Source organism: Rhea pennata, chromosome 14 (genome assembly GCF_028389875.1).
Source record: "Rhea pennata isolate bPtePen1 chromosome 14, bPtePen1.pri, whole genome shotgun sequence".
Lineage (NCBI taxonomy): Eukaryota > Metazoa > Chordata > Aves > Rheiformes > Rheidae > Rhea > Rhea pennata.
In genome coordinates, this window is record NC_084676.1 from 17,232,312 (window position 1) to 17,247,817 (window position 15,506).

Consider the following 15,506-nt stretch of genomic DNA (forward strand, 5'->3'; position numbering starts at 1 on the left):
TGTTTAAGATCCAAATACTTGTCCCTGCTTCAATCCTAGAAAATCTCTGAACAACATGTTAGGAAGGCTTTCAAATGTTGATTGGGCAGCGTATTGTCAGGAGTGACCTCATGTTGCAGTCTATTTCTATTTAGACTGCAGGCTTTAGTGCAGCACTCCAGAAGTACTGTCTGACAAGCAGCCATTGAATCCGAGCAAGCAGTATGCACAACCAACAGGCAGTATCGCGCTTTGCTGTTTATCAAATGAAGCATTTTTACATGAAGTGCTCATTTGGGATAGTAAAAATAATCAGAATGGCCTGCAAAGTTCTGCTGCACAGGTAAATAGATTAAAGAAAAATGTTGTTTTGGAATGATTGCAGATAAGAGATTTTTTAATTTCAAAAAAAAATGTGCAAGATGAAATAAATTTTCGGGATATTATGAAATTAAATAATGGCATCGTTGATCTTTATTTTAATAGCAGATAAGAACTTAAGTACAGTCAGTAAAACACTACAAAGTTTTTGCAAATTTATCCTTAGTTACTGTATTTTTCTACCTCAAGATGTCTTTTTAACAGGATTGTTTATGGGTAGGGAAAAGGTGCAAAACGGATTCTCGGGGTGGGTTAGCATTACAAAACAAAGATGTTTACCTTTGTGTCTTGCTGTGTCATGCTGCGTTACCTATTTAAAAGCTGTAATTTATACTGCTGTACAGAGAATTATTCTGGAACATGGTATATCAATTCTGGAATTCTGATGAATTTTCTGCTAAGAGTGATTGACGCATTTTTTCAAAAAGTACTTAATTACTAAAGTGATTAGTTGAAGACATAGGATATTCTTTAGTAGTAAGAGGATTCCTCAGGCTTTGGAATACTGCTGATTTATGCACATCTTTTGCTGAGTACCTCTAGTGTATCCAAAGGTATTTATTAAAAGCACTGCTGAACGGTCCTATGCTGGAGGGGCTGAAGATTACTTAGTAAGATGGAAAATTGTTATAAACAATATCTGAAATCTGTTGGATTCTTTGGAGATGAGTTTATTCTCCCCACTCTTGACACAGTTCTTCATTGTCTCAAGTGGTAGAATAAAAGGATTTCAGGTCATCAGTTTCCTATAAATAGTATTTGTACTTGTGCCCTTGACTGAATTTTTTTTGCACCCTTCTACTACTGTGTTGCAGTGTCCTGTGCTCTGATTGCCTCTTTTTCATTTTTTTCCTCCTTTATCCTAGAAGTGACTGTGTTTTAGTAGTAAATTGATTGTAGTGTGAAAAACTGTATATTTTTTTTTTGTGTGTGTGTGTATAGGTACTTTCTGAAGGTAAGCATACCTTTTATAACGTAGCTCTTCTAGAATTACTGAAAATCCTGGGATTAGATATTTAAAACTACAGTTTTCTCATTTTGAAATCTCATCGTTTCTTCTCTGAAAATCTTGCTCGTACTTCTCTTCTACTTCATCTTGTTCCTGGGGCTAAACTTACAGCTTCACCTCTTTGTTTTTTCTTTCAAGTATTGTCTGAGCAAAAATTCTTGATCAGCAAGCTCAAACATTCTGTGCAAGTAGTAGGGCTGTGCTGAATTCCTGTAAACAGACATGTCGATGAAATGCAAATATCTCAAAAAGTCTGAGCTTTTTCATGCTGTTTCTGGGATTGAAAGAAAAAAAGAAATGTCAGTGTATTCAAACACACATTTAGTTGTTTGATCAACGAGCTTTGAAATTAGTGACTGCAAGATCAAGCTTCTACATCAGATAAATCTTCTGAAGCTGTGTGGCAATGTCTATTTTGAAAGAGTAGTTTAGAGCTGGCCTTTTTCATCCAAGCATTTGGAACAGATCTACTTTCCCTGCACCCATCTTAAAAAAAAAAAAAAAAAAAAGGCTTGATTCAAAAGCATGTGGCCATTTAAAAACAAAACATGTCTTTTTAATTACCAGCTTTGTTCTGTCTTTGAGTGGTGTAGTTCAAACAGTGCACTTCACTATTAGCTGAGTCCAGTACGTGTAAGGCAAAAGGGCATCTTTAAATAATTATTTTAACATGTTTCCTTATCACATAGTGTCTAACTGAGAGTTGTTTCTTGCTCATGTTCTTCTGCCTCACCTCTCCCTTGTTTGCCTTTACATAGAAGAAGAAGAAATAGAAAGTTTGCTGGAATAGGTGGTCTAATTTTCTTACCTCTCTGGCAGTGGATGTGGAACTACTAATAAACTTTATAAGGTCTAAGAAAGACACTCCCTGCTGTATCAGAATTATTCTAAGATAAACAGAGAGTCTATTCGACATTATTTAGCACAAGAAAGACTAATATTAGCCAAAAGCATGTCCTTGAGGTATCTCTTCAGTTTTTTAGAGGAGTAGCAATCTTGCATGTTCCCCCCCTTACCCCTCTGTAAAGTTTCAGAGTTTGTTTTATGCATTCATGAAAGTAATTTTAAAAATCTGTTCTAGCTGCTAGTGCATTTTATTACAAAATAAAAAGTAGATGAAAAGTTTGCTTTTCAGCTGTTTGGGCTTAGTTAAATTTGCTTTTTTCCTGCTGCCTTTGTGGTGGTGTGGTTCTCCACTCCCTGAAGAAGACATACGACAATTCCTTGATGTTTACTGTGGAGCATTTAGTAACATTTATTGTTAGTATGTTTATTATCATTCAGCCTTATATTTTCATAAGTATTCTCTTTACAGCAATTAGAATTTTGATTGTATTAATGGAAAATTGGAGAGGGAGAGCACATACATGAGTTAACTTGCTTGTGTAGATACACTGATTTGTCCAAGAGTTTAAAATTTCAGATTGAAATGATTAGTGCTCAAGAGATTTCTAGGTGCTTTACAAATAGCTAACTCTATCTCAAAACCTCTGGAAGGTACCCACCTTGCACTTGAAACATAGCTGTCCTTGGAGACTGCGGCAGCATCTGTTGAATGTTGTAGAATAAAAATATGCAACAATCTGACAGGCAGTAAAAGTTTCTCTGAATTGTAGCTGTGGAGGGAAGCAGAGTAACTCAGAGTTTGCTTTAGGCAGCAAGGTTAAAATCTGCATTCTTAAGCAAGATACGAGTAAATCTCTTGAGACTAAGTGCTTAGTATTTCCCATGGGAAGGACCGTACCTCTGATAGCTCGTAACTGCAGTAAGTACTTGAGAGACAAATCTGCATTGCTGCTTTGACAACTTTCTGTCTTAAAATGGCATTCTTTAAAGCTTCTCCATCTAAAAAATAACCTTGCGTAATAATGCAAACCACTGTGTTTGCTTTATGATGTATCTATTTTAATTAGTTCCATTACATGCAGTATTTCTAGTATTTTCGAGGTTGTTTTCTGTTGTCTTCAAGACTTTTGCTTAGTGTTACAATTATTTTGAATTACATTAACTTACTTCTTTTCTTATTGCAGTGCTCATATCTCTCCCATAAGTATTTTGCCAGCCTCTGCAGAGTAAGTATAATGAAAATAAAAAAAATTGTGATTCCTGTTGTTAAAATGTGTAGATGAGATGTCTGCTTTCAAGAAAAAGAAATGCAGTAGGCTTGACTATCACAGTTATGAATGGACACGTTTTTAGTGTGAAGTATTTCATTTATGGAATTTAATGGTCATGTAGGAACAAACATCATGTGTGTCTGTATTGTTGACTGCAGAAATGTGCACCACAGTATGGTAGAACCTAGATTCCAGAATATTTTGGTTTTATACTCAGATACTTCATAGATGTTTGACTCTGAAATTATAGAAGTATTCACAGTAGCATTTTTAATGTCACTTCTAGATGTTAATATTGAATCTAATTAAGTGGAATTGCGTGTACTATTGAAGAGGAAAAATAAAAATAATTCCAGAGTAAAAGATGTGGTAAAATAATCGGGGGGGGGGAGGAGAGCTTTTATGCATCCTTATGGATGAGCTGCCTAAGAAGCAGTCATCAGAGTAGTCTGTATTTCAAGAATGCCATTTTGTTAAAGCTTATTTTTTGTGCATGTCCCTTATGTATATCCCTCCTTCATCAGGTTTTTCTCATTGTCTCCACTGTTTGGTAGATCTTGTCTTTTTAAAGTTATAGCCCCATTCAGGAGGGATACAACTGACTGCTGTAATGATACCTGCTTATGTTTTGGCTATTACTGTTATAGACACAGGAGTTCAGTGTAGCCTAATGTATTAGGCTTATATAAATTCTTGCATATAGTTTTTCTTTCTTTTATCTAGATAGGTTAATCATTGTAATAAGTTAATTATATTCTCTTGAAATATTGTTAATAGATTTCATAATACTTTCCTGTGTAAATCTTATTTAATAAATGATAATAGATCCAGTAATTCTCCTCATCTTTTTGGAAAGATTAGTCTGTTTTGCCTTGAAGTACTTGGCATCAAAGGTTCCTTTCTTATAAGAGTTGATACATCCATCTTTCTGCATAGTGGATCAATGCAAGAAGTTATTAATGTAAATTTTCTGTCTTTTTTTTTTTTGCTAGCATTTTAGAAAGAACAATTAGAGCAGCTGTGGAACAGCACCTTTTTGATCTGCAGAGCAGCTTAGATCACGATCTTAAGCATATACAGCAACACAGATTGGGCTGTAACAACGAAGCAAAAAACCCCAACGGGGATGAGGAAGGATCTAACAACGAGTAAGAATTTTTATGTCTGCAATGACTTGTTTAGGATTATATGTCCAAACTTTTCTAAAACAGTCTATGCCGTTCCTCCCCATCAACCCAAAGTAAATTTTTGTTATTAACTTAAATTTATCTTTCATTTTAAACCCTATTGTAAGTAGCACAACCAAGTTAAATTTATCCAAAAGTTTCATTATAGTCGTATTTGTGTTTCTATGACTCAATTTTATCATATAAAAACTATTTTATTTAGTTTGTTTAGTTTTTTTAGTACACGTTTTCATGTCAGCTTAGCTATTGTACTGCTCTGGCTGCCACTATCAACAAAACATCTAAAGCTGGTTACAATGAGGAATTTGGATATTAATTGCATGGAGTTGTTGTCCCATTTGATCAGCTTTTATTTTTATCAGAAGCCTTTCCAGGTTACAGAGGTAATGATCAGTAAGATGGCACTGAAGTGCTGGTGCATTTTAGTGTTTTATTAAAAATAATCAAAAATTATTACCCAGACTGCCAAGATGCCTTCTCAGTTATTTAAGTAGGACTTCAGCATCTAAATCCCTTTGTGACTTGGAGCCTGAAATATGTCAAATATTCAGAGGCTCGAATGCTGTTTTCCAAATCTTCAGTGTTTTTAAGTCTTGTGACAAGGGGGACTAAAGTTAGTAATTGATCATAAAATTTTCATAGGAGAATAACAAGTAATTGTTGCTGATAGTGTTCAATTATAACTTGAATTTTAGTGTTAAAGATTAAATTTGCTTGAGGTAATGTGTAAGGAAGTCTGTAATCACCTGAAAGATGTGTAGTTGCAGAATTCCTTCAGTTGCAATGTAAGTGCTTTTAAGGTTGGCTGGTTGGCTTTGCAGCAGCAGAGACTAAAAGTAGCATCACTGCAGATTTGAAACTAATATACTCTTGGCACTGAGACTGTATTTCAAATGCTTCTGATCATCATAGCACTGTGGATTAACCATAATGTATGATATATGATAGCATTCCTGAAAGAGGTTATCTGGGTCCTTTAAAGCAGTGCAACCAGGGGACTACACACAAGCAGTACATACAATTAAATAAATAATAATGATAAAAGAGTAAGTAATAAAAAATAATGTGACAATCCAGTGCAAATTCCCTACGCTGGCTTAAAATAATTGCAGAAATTACAAAAAACTAATTAAAATTAAAATTCTAAGCCATACTGTTTATCTGTATGCTTGATTGAAGAAAAGCATTTTTAAAAGTAGTTTAGGAATTTGAGTAGGAATTTGAAAGACAGGGGAAGGTAGGCAAGGATGTTAAAGACTTGCAGTGAATTGCAGAATCATGTGGTAATATGAAGGCTGGCATGTAATGAGTACATGGACCTTTCTCATATAAGTTAGTTCCAGTCTGGATATTCTGTTACAAGCCTTAAATTGAATTTTAGGAATATTAAATGGTAGATATAATGAGATTCCTCACTGAGGGGAACGTGTCCATACTAGCTTTAAATTAGTTGACTTGCATATTGACAGCAGGGTAGTCACAGCAACTTAATGTAGTCATGGTAGTTTCAACGTATCATTATGTCTTTAGTTGCACTTCTGTGCCTTAGGTCAGCATGGTAGGTGGAGGGTGAGAGGCTGGTCTTTATAATTTAGGAATCAAAGAAATACGTTTTTATATATCCATCAAATGCTGGTGTAGAAAACCTCTTAAGTGTATATAAACTATTCTTTTGAAAAATTATAAACTTTACCTACAACATGTGATTGAAACTCAAGCTTTTAGCAGTATTTTTGGTCAGAAATCTTTTTTTGGGGGGAGAAAAAAAATCTCTGTTATGTAACAAACAAGGTCTAGATACAGATTATTTAAGAAGCAGAAGAAGAGGTTGCTGAAAGGTTGTCTTATTTGTCTCTTTAGGAATGATGTTATTGAAGATAATGACATTGGTAGCAATAAGAACACAGGAGACTGCTCTGAAATATTGGTTAGCACCAATTTAGACAGTGAAGCTATGAAACATGATACTGTAACTGAGGAGGAAGAAAGTCTTCAGGTGAGAGCTAAAGCTTCTTGTATGTGAAAATGGTTAATTGTGGCTTTAGCAGGGAAGTGCTTTGGGCACCTGAGTTCTGATAGCTCTGACACAGCTTTATATGCTGTTTTTCTGTTGCTTTATGCAGTTAATTCCCTTTTTTGCTATGCAGATTTCTAAAATAGACATATATGGAGAAGTTCTTGCGTACTTTGGTGCAGCCTGACTGGACACTGACTAATGGTTTTCTTCTTTCACAGGTGCCGGCCCTTCCTTTTGCTCAGGTAAGTTAATGTATCGGCAAGCATAGCACTGGTTAGAGTAGGATGTCTGTTAGTAAAAGCTTCCTGAGGAGAAGAGAATCTAATACTGTGGTTGTGGCATAACCCATAGTTAGTCACAGTGGTAGAAACTTGTGTCCCCTTGTACTGATGTGTGCACTCAGAAAAAGAAGAGAAAGAAAATGAGGCTTGTGAACTCCTTAAAAAGATTCAATACTTAAATTATCTTTTGAAGTGTCAGGATTGACTGTGTTCCAATGCACAAAAAGTCATGCGTTTAAGAGGCATAGTGGTCTAAGATGCATGGCTAGCATGCTTTTTAGAAAATGAATTGAGCTGTTTTATTTTTACACTCATTTTTCCTCAGAAAATAAGATTTAATGATACTTGAAGTTGCTGTTAAAGTTCAGAAAGCAACTAAAAATGTAAGAGTCAGACCACAGAGCCTCAGATGTCATAGATTTAACTTTGGCTTTGCTTTTATGTTTTATACTTAACTGAACAGCTTCGTGTCACTGGAAGAAGTAAACCTTGTATACAGTTTGGATGGAAGTATGTTACTGCAGAAAAAGTGAATGTTGAAATAATTGTTTGCCTCATGCAGCACTCAGCTTTGATTTGAGCCTCAAATCATTAGACCTCTGCATAAAGTCAAACATGAGGGTTTGTAGTATGTATGGCCTGAATTTCTAAAGATGCTCTGAAATGTACTGGCGCTTTTGCTAACAATCAGACATCAGTGTCTCATCCGGAGCATCTTTACGCAATGAAATGATGCTTTGAAATATGTGCTGATAAAAACAAAATCAAGTGTAACAATAATATTGCTAGAGAATATGGTCTCTGCAATTCTGCATGAAATATAGCACATATGCAGCTCTCAGATAAGCACTTCTAATGGGAAATTCAAATCCATAGTTCCTCATTTATTTGATAAACGATTATTGTCATAACTCTAAATGATAAATTCTGTGGATAAAGAGATTTGCTATAAATTTTGAAGGGGAACTTTCTACAATGGTTTTTAACTTGTCTGTGAACCCTTAACTCAGTTTGAGGGTTTCCTGAAAGATAACTAGAAAAATAAACCCACTGTTAGCAACTGGATGATTTTAATGGGTCTGCGAGCTTCAAAAGATAGAAACTGATGCCTTAGTGTAGTGGAACCATGACTCTTGCCTGGACTCCTGTGTTATTATTAAAACAAGGCATTGCTGTTGTGCTTTTCACTGTTGTAATGCGTTCTTTGTCTAGCTTTCTGTTTTCTCTCATGGATCCCAGCAACTCTTTTGAATCGCCTAACGAGCCAAATTTTTCACTGCTGCATATTGTTTTAGAACTTCATTCTGTAATTTAAAATTTAATGGAACATATTGATTGTCCAGATTCTTTCCCGATGCATTAATGCCAAACCTTGTTATAAAAAATTTATTAGACTGCTATCCTGTAGGGTATAATGCACAAAAAATGTTATTAAATTAGGTGGTACTTTATTCAATCCAGGTGAAATACTGTGCTGGCAAGAACTGTTCTGAAAGTACTGGGAAGAGTTGCATGCTTCTGCATGTGTCTGTCTTGACAGACTATTAAGAAGTCTTCCCCCCCCCCTTTTTTTTTCTCCCCTCCCCACCCCTCCCCTTCTCCAAAGAAACATTTGCTTTAGATTTTTGGAATCTTTTTACAATGGAAATCTTCAAGAGCAATAGAAAGTGGACTGCTCGTATTAACTGCTAACTCTTTCTCCTTACTTCCTCTTGGTTTCTTGGATAAAATAAATGTCGAGTCTCAGAAATCAAAACTCAAAACATACAGATGCAGATGGAGAAACAAAAAATAAACCAGTGGTTCTTCACTGTATTTTTGCAGTTTCAATGGTTTCAGTGAAAGAACAGTTGAGAAATGTGAATTATGCTTCTAATGAAGTATGTGCACTTGTCAGTTCTATGTACATTAATATGCTAAGAGTATGAAGGGAAAACTGATGCTTGGGAGTTGCATGCTTGTGCATAGATGCACTCTTGTTGTCGTACACGGTATCGTTCTTGGCCTTTTTCGCTTTTTGGCACATTTCTGTCCATTGACTTCAATGGTAAGGTTTAGAGAGAAACTTTGTTCTTCTAAATCTCAGTTTTACCTTCTTGTTAGTATACCATGTCAACTTCTTTGGAAAGTTGTATCATTAGGGTGGATGCTACTGTGATTCTTTTGTCTGAAAGGAGTTTTAAAAGATGACCTATAGGATTGGAGGAAACAAAAGATGAGCTCTTGTGCACGTGCTCTTCTTTGGGTCTGAAGTGGAAGCGGAAGCAGCTTTTTCCACAACCACAGCAAATGTGACTAAGAGCTGCACAGCTCATCTCCAGACTGAAAATTATCTGTTGGACTGTTCCAAATATATTGTAATTGGAAATTATTTCCTTCAGTTGACTAGAAGACTGAAGTAATATAAACAAAATAATGGAGTTCTGTCTGAGAAAGGGCAAATATTACTGTCAGTCTTGTATGATTAGGAGTTGCTATGTATATTTGAACTCTGATCTTTTGTTTTATGTTCCTACATTTTAAAGTTCATTTGCAAGAGCTTAAAACCTGAAATCAAATGTAATGTGTGATTTAGGAGGATATATTTCATGTTTCAAATTGCTTGTAATTCTCCAAAATAAGGCACTGGTTGAGGAAAACAGGTACTGGCCTTTGGCTTAAATACTTCCAGTAATCAGTCTTGGATCCTTGAAGTGATCAGTCTTTCTCTTACCAGCCTTTAGTAAACAAAATGGTGATGTGTATTCGTCTGAACTTTTTTTATGAGATGGTGTCATAGAATAACTGCCAACATTTCTTCATCCCTTTCCAGTTCTGTTGGTACTTTATTTAGCTACAGGGATTAGTAGTTCCTTTTAGAAAGTCTGTCAGACTTGTTTCATTTTACACATGGTGAGCACGAGTTTTCATCCAGTGTAAGTATCTTTGAGACTAGGATATACTTGTTGCAAAGATTTTAGTCACCCTAAACTTTGTGCTACTCTTGAGCATTTGTAGTGAAAGTGTTGCTTATATCCTAAAAAATATGGGGGGAAAATGGTTCATCTGAAGATGGAAAGCCATTATCTGCCTTCTAGTGATATATCCAGTGGATTTTTATTTTCCATGTAAAACGACTGGTAACTGGCCTCACTTTGAATGTAAAAAATGTTACATGGTTAGCAAGTACAATTTCTTCCCACATATTAAAAAAAAAAAACCCAAAAACAAAAAAACCCAAACCCTTCAGTTTTGTACTGGAGGGCTTTTTGTGGTCAGTGATGATTACAGAAATGTTTTCAGCTGAGAATACCAGTCCCAAATCTTTCTAAACCTACTTTTTGCCAACAGACTGCAGACTTATTGTTGAAACCATGTGGTAAAGATGCAGAAGTTGATGGAGAAAATAATAGTGAAAGGTATGAATGTTTCATTTATCACTTAAGTTGGCAGATTCCGTAACTTCAATTTGGAAACATAAGTACACCAAACTCTGGTAATTTGTTACAGCACAGTATAATATATGGGAGGGAAAACAAAACGCATAATTTCTCACATATAAAAACAGCAAGGATGAGCTGGAATTATCTTTTTATGCTGATGAAATAAAAGGCAGAGAACTTTATGCACTTAAGAGAAACTTGATACAAACTTATATGATTGATGTCATGTTTCGTGAATCACCCTTTGCTCTGGGCAAGAGAAATGGAAGAGAAAATGTTTTCTTCAAATAATTTTGGGACATTTTGTGACTCTTAATGGTTTCAGAATTAATACAGTATCTAACCAGGAAGTTTTTCAGTTCATTTGCAGTTTGGGTTCAGCATTGACTGAGATTTCAGCTTTAGTGCAGTTGAATTTCAAAATATTTGCTCTCAGTTTGGGAATAAATAAAGACTTGAGCTTTATTTATTTTCCATTATGTTTTTATTTTCCATTTAGTTTAAGTCCAGTTGTTGTTTACATGCTTCGGTTTGAAGTTCTGTGTGAAGAACAAAACCAAAAGAGTAATGTAATATTTGCTACCCAGAATATTAATTTTCAGTTCAAGGAAATGTGTTGCATATGTGTTAAAACTGGACTGAAGTGTCTAAGAATAACATGTAGGGAGAATATATAATACTTACTGTCTATTAAGAATTTGTGTTTAAAATGATAACCAGTCTGTTTCTTGTTTTTAGGCAAAAGAGTATATTGCTTGGTGGTAATGACAAAATAACTTCAGAGGTGTTTCTGGTAAGTTTGTGATTTTAATTTATATGCAAATACACAATTGTTTGTAAATTTCTCTTAAATAGAGATAAGAAAAACAATAAACCTCGCTTTTAACAACTTCTGTTATATTGGTCATCCTGCTGCTAGATTTGCATAATCCCTGTCAGAGATCTTATCACCTGGCTGCACAAAAACTTTTGGCAGCACAGTAGGCTTATATTTATGCATCTAGTGTAAGGAATGTTTTATAAGGTTAATAACTGACTACTACTGTGGAAGAAAGAAGTTTGTTTGTAATACTGTATTGAATGTGGGAGTATTGTCACTTGAGACAGGAAAAAAAGGATTTTTTTTGCAGAAAACTTCCAGAGGTGCTGAGACTGACACTGATTTGTTACCTGATTTCCAGTTGCTAAATAATATAAAAAAAATTCTTGTCTGTTATTTAAATACAGGATTCAACCAGCAAGACTTGTGATCTTAATGCAAATACTGATTCAGGGGTGTCAGGGGATGGCAACATTACTGTTTCTGAAGAAGCTGTGGGTGTCCAAGTACCACGTCTAGATCTGAAAAATGTATCGGATGGTGACAAATGGGAAGGTAATTTTCACCTTTAGTTTGCAGTGTAGTTACTCATGATAAGTAAAGCTTTTTGCCAAAGTAGAGCAAGCAGTTTGATAGCTTGAGTTTTCTTTTTTTTTTTTTTTAGTTTTTTTTTTTTTTTCAAGTTTTTGCATTTGTTCCTGTACCTACAGTAAGATTGGCCAAGTTATGACATAGGTCCCATCTTGTTTCAGAACTATCTGCAACTGAATTAAGAAAGGAGCTTTAAAAAAAAACTGAAAAAAAAAAAGCTCAAAAAGAGCAACTGAAGATAGCAAAAAAGCTTAAGTTTCATACTAGGAATTTTAAAGGAACTTAACTGACTTAATGTTTCCAGAACCCTGAGTATATCAGACCCCTTAAAAATGCTTTCTCTGGTTGTGTCATATAGTGGTATTCACATTGTTTTTATCCTTGTGAATGATTTTTTTTTAATGTAAACTGTTTTAAGTTCTAATACTAGCTAAATTTGACTTAAAATAACTAAACTACTAAATACAGCCACTTACTTAGTCTGAAAAAAATCTATTGGTTGTTTTAAACATCAGGAATGTCAGATGTTGGTTCTCTTGCCATTGGACAAATTGAAACAGCTCTCAATTTTCAAATAAAAGCTAAGTTGCACATGGGTACTATTTCTGTGCCCCTTTTGGTATACTGTTTGGATCTTAGAAACATTAGCAAAATAATATTTCAATTGTATGAAATAAAGTTTTGTCTTCGAGCGCTTTCTCTACATTTTATAACCTGCTGATTCTTTATAGTCTTCCAGGTGTAGCAAGTCCCTAAACTTGATTTCATTGAACTTTATTGGTCAGATGTCTGGGAATAACCATTTAGGCTGTCCTTACACTTGCATAAAAACACAACCTCTCTCTACCCTAACAAAAACAAACAAACAAACAAACAAAAAAACACACGTTCTTGACATTATTTTATTTTCAAAATAGTTGTTTATCTGGAGGCACTTCTCTGTATGTTATATCCTGTCCTCTGCCTGGTGCTGATATTCTGAATCATCAGTTGTTTTGCACCTAAAAAATGGAATTGATGTAGTTTGCTAAAGTATTACGAATTGGCACCAGTAGTAGGGTGATCAAAGTCCATTTATGTCTCATTTATACAAATTGTAAATATGAGGTGGTTGATGTTAGTACAGGTTTACTATGCAGGGATGAGGGTTTACTTCCAGCAGGTTGTTCCAGTGACAGCTATTTTTTGAGATGTCTGTAAGGGGTCACCATCAAACATCAATAAGTCACTGGTAACAAAAAATGAATCCAATTATCTTTTTGGTTGCTGTGTTATAAACAATAAGCCTGCTGAAGTATTCCTGAAATGTGCATAGGTTAACAGTGCAGCTTGTAGTTGTAGCGTGTCAGTGTGTAAAGCTTTGCCTTAAGCTCAAGTAGCGATAACTTAAAAAGTTGTTAGTCACCAATATTGACAGTACTTATTTTTGTGTTCTGCTTGCTTTTACATGTTTTCTCAGTTAATTCCCTGCATGAATCCATATTTCCTTTTTAACCTTTTTGTAAAATGATTAAGTTTGCAGTTTGGGATTGGCTTATCTGTATTTGTCATGTTTGCCAGTTGATCCTTTTGAGCCCTGGCAAACAGTACGCTCAGAGTATGTCATGTCATAGGAGTCACTTTGCAGGCATCTAAAGACACTGAGTCCAGGTTTTCACTCTTGTTGCTCAAGTTGATAACTTTTGTTCTCTGTTTTATTTATGTTAATTGTTTACTTACATGTTATGTTTTGTTGCACCCTCTATTTATTTTAACTTGTTTTAATACATATTCCCATAAGGTTTGTGGCTTCCATTTTCATTTTTTCTTTTATTCTGTTCATAAAAGACACTTTGGTTTCATATGTCTAAATAATTTTATGATCCTTACCTTGAACAGAAAGTAGCTTATCTGTATATAAATATATAATACATAGTAAAATATAGTAGTAATAAAATCATGATATTTTGCAGGACACATGGTATTTCATTGTGAAGTACTTCAGGTTTGGCTATTCTTCGGTCCTGTTTGGAGTATATATTAGGACCTCAGTGTTCAAGGCACTGCAGGTCCTGTGGCATTCCATTTAAGTAGATCGATTTTGTAAAGCAATCTGTACTAGTTCAAGTCTTCTACGAGATTTTGAATATTAAAGCCTGTGTGATGGAAAACTTGGTCATGTAACCAATATAGCTCTTGAAAATGAGCATGGAATACTTCCTAGCTTAGTAGGAGAAAAATGCAGATCAGTTGATCTACATTTCTGAGTAGATTTTTCTGCATTTGTCCTGCTTTTTGAAAATCGCTACCATCTTTGAACTGTGAGCAAAATTATATTTAGAACTTGGTTTTTGTTAACATAGAGATGCATGAGACATTTACTGAAGTACAGTAAGTCTTTACTATTCCTTTGTCAGTTCTTTGTAAACTTTTTCAGTAAACAGTTTAATTTTGCTAAGGGCTGAGCATCCTTACCTGCCATTGAAATTGCTTGGAAGCTGAGAGTGCTCAGGGCTTGGCCCAAAGATGGGATGTTTTCCCCTGGTACTGTATCTTCCTGCTTTACATGTTATGTATGGTTTGTTCTGACTGTGCTGTGTGTTCACTTTAGTATTTTTGCCATTCTTTTTCATTTTATTAGCGCCATGCCCTATCACTTTTCCCCTCATTGATTTCAAAACAATGCATCTGCAGAGAGAAGGGGAGGGTAAGTATGGTTCGCCATACGTTCAGTTATCTGCCTTTTGATAGTTTATGGTTTGCTTTCTAACTAACCCTTCACCTGCTGTCCCTTATATCTTGGGAATATTCTGATCTACAATTTTTTTTTTTACTTTTTATTTTATTTTTTTAAGTTGTATCTTGAACTGTGCAGACAGGCAAGATTCTAGCTTAAAAAAACAAAACAAAAGCCCCATAATGCTTAGTAATTATGCAGTGGAAAGCAGGTACAAGGGTTGTTATCTTTTTTTTAAAGATTACTTTGTGGGTTTTATTGTTGTTCTGCACACTTTGAACCCAATTTTCAAATTTCTGATTTGCATCGGAAAACATAGGCAGCAGCATTCTGAAAGTAAAAAGGGGTTTTATTTTAAATTGAAATGCTTGGAAGGCTGTCAGCTTTTTTTATTAGACAGCAAGAAAACCATATCTGAGAACAATAAAGGATATTAGTAACTAGCTTACATGGGCATTTAAAAAATATTCTATTGTTTTGGAATCCTCTGCTTTAGAGAGAAATTGCCTTCCAGAAGTTAACAAATCTCTTTTTCTCAGTGGTGTCAAGATGGATTTAAATAAATAAAAATCTTCCTTTAAAAAGACTAAGCTAATGAGTTTAATACCTAAAGAGAGGTACCGTCAAGTTTACCTAGCTTTGTTCAAAACCAAGAGGACAATCCTTGAAAGTACTAAGGCAGTATATGAAAATTGATTTCCACAGCAATATATTGCAACAGATAATAAATCTATTCTTCTAACCTTCAGATTTCGGATTAGTAAACAAGGTACTGTTACACTATTGAGTTGTTCAGGAATGCATATTCCTAAGATACACTTTGAAAAAGGGATCCTAGTGTGCATACTTCGTTTCAGTACCTTTTTCTTTCAATTGTCATATGACAGAATTTGTAGCTTTCAGATGTATTTCACTGTATTTATTCACTTTGTGTGAGACACCACATCCTTTATAGCATACAAGACTAAGCATTGGGTATGCATTTG

At 34.8% G+C, this 15,506-nt stretch overlaps 1 protein-coding gene across 2 annotated transcripts in view; it reads left to right on the forward strand.

The window, feature by feature from the left end:
- FAM13B (family with sequence similarity 13 member B) overlaps nucleotides 1-15,506 on the forward strand; it is a 50,176-nt gene that overhangs the window by 24,229 nt on the left and 10,441 nt on the right. The window contains exons 8-15 of one of the 2 annotated variants that reach the window (XM_062587100.1): nucleotides 3,400-3,441; nucleotides 4,479-4,634; nucleotides 6,534-6,669; nucleotides 6,909-6,932; nucleotides 10,302-10,369; nucleotides 11,132-11,186; nucleotides 11,621-11,768; nucleotides 14,425-14,490. In XM_062587100.1, the coding sequence (XP_062443084.1) occupies nucleotides 3,400-3,441; nucleotides 4,479-4,634; nucleotides 6,534-6,669; nucleotides 6,909-6,932; nucleotides 10,302-10,369; nucleotides 11,132-11,186; nucleotides 11,621-11,768; nucleotides 14,425-14,490 (695 nt within the window). The remainder of the gene's footprint in view (nucleotides 1-3,399; nucleotides 3,442-4,478; nucleotides 4,635-6,533; nucleotides 6,670-6,908; nucleotides 6,933-10,301; nucleotides 10,370-11,131; nucleotides 11,187-11,620; nucleotides 11,769-14,424; nucleotides 14,491-15,506) is intronic. The other variant, XM_062587101.1, reaches the window with a different exon arrangement.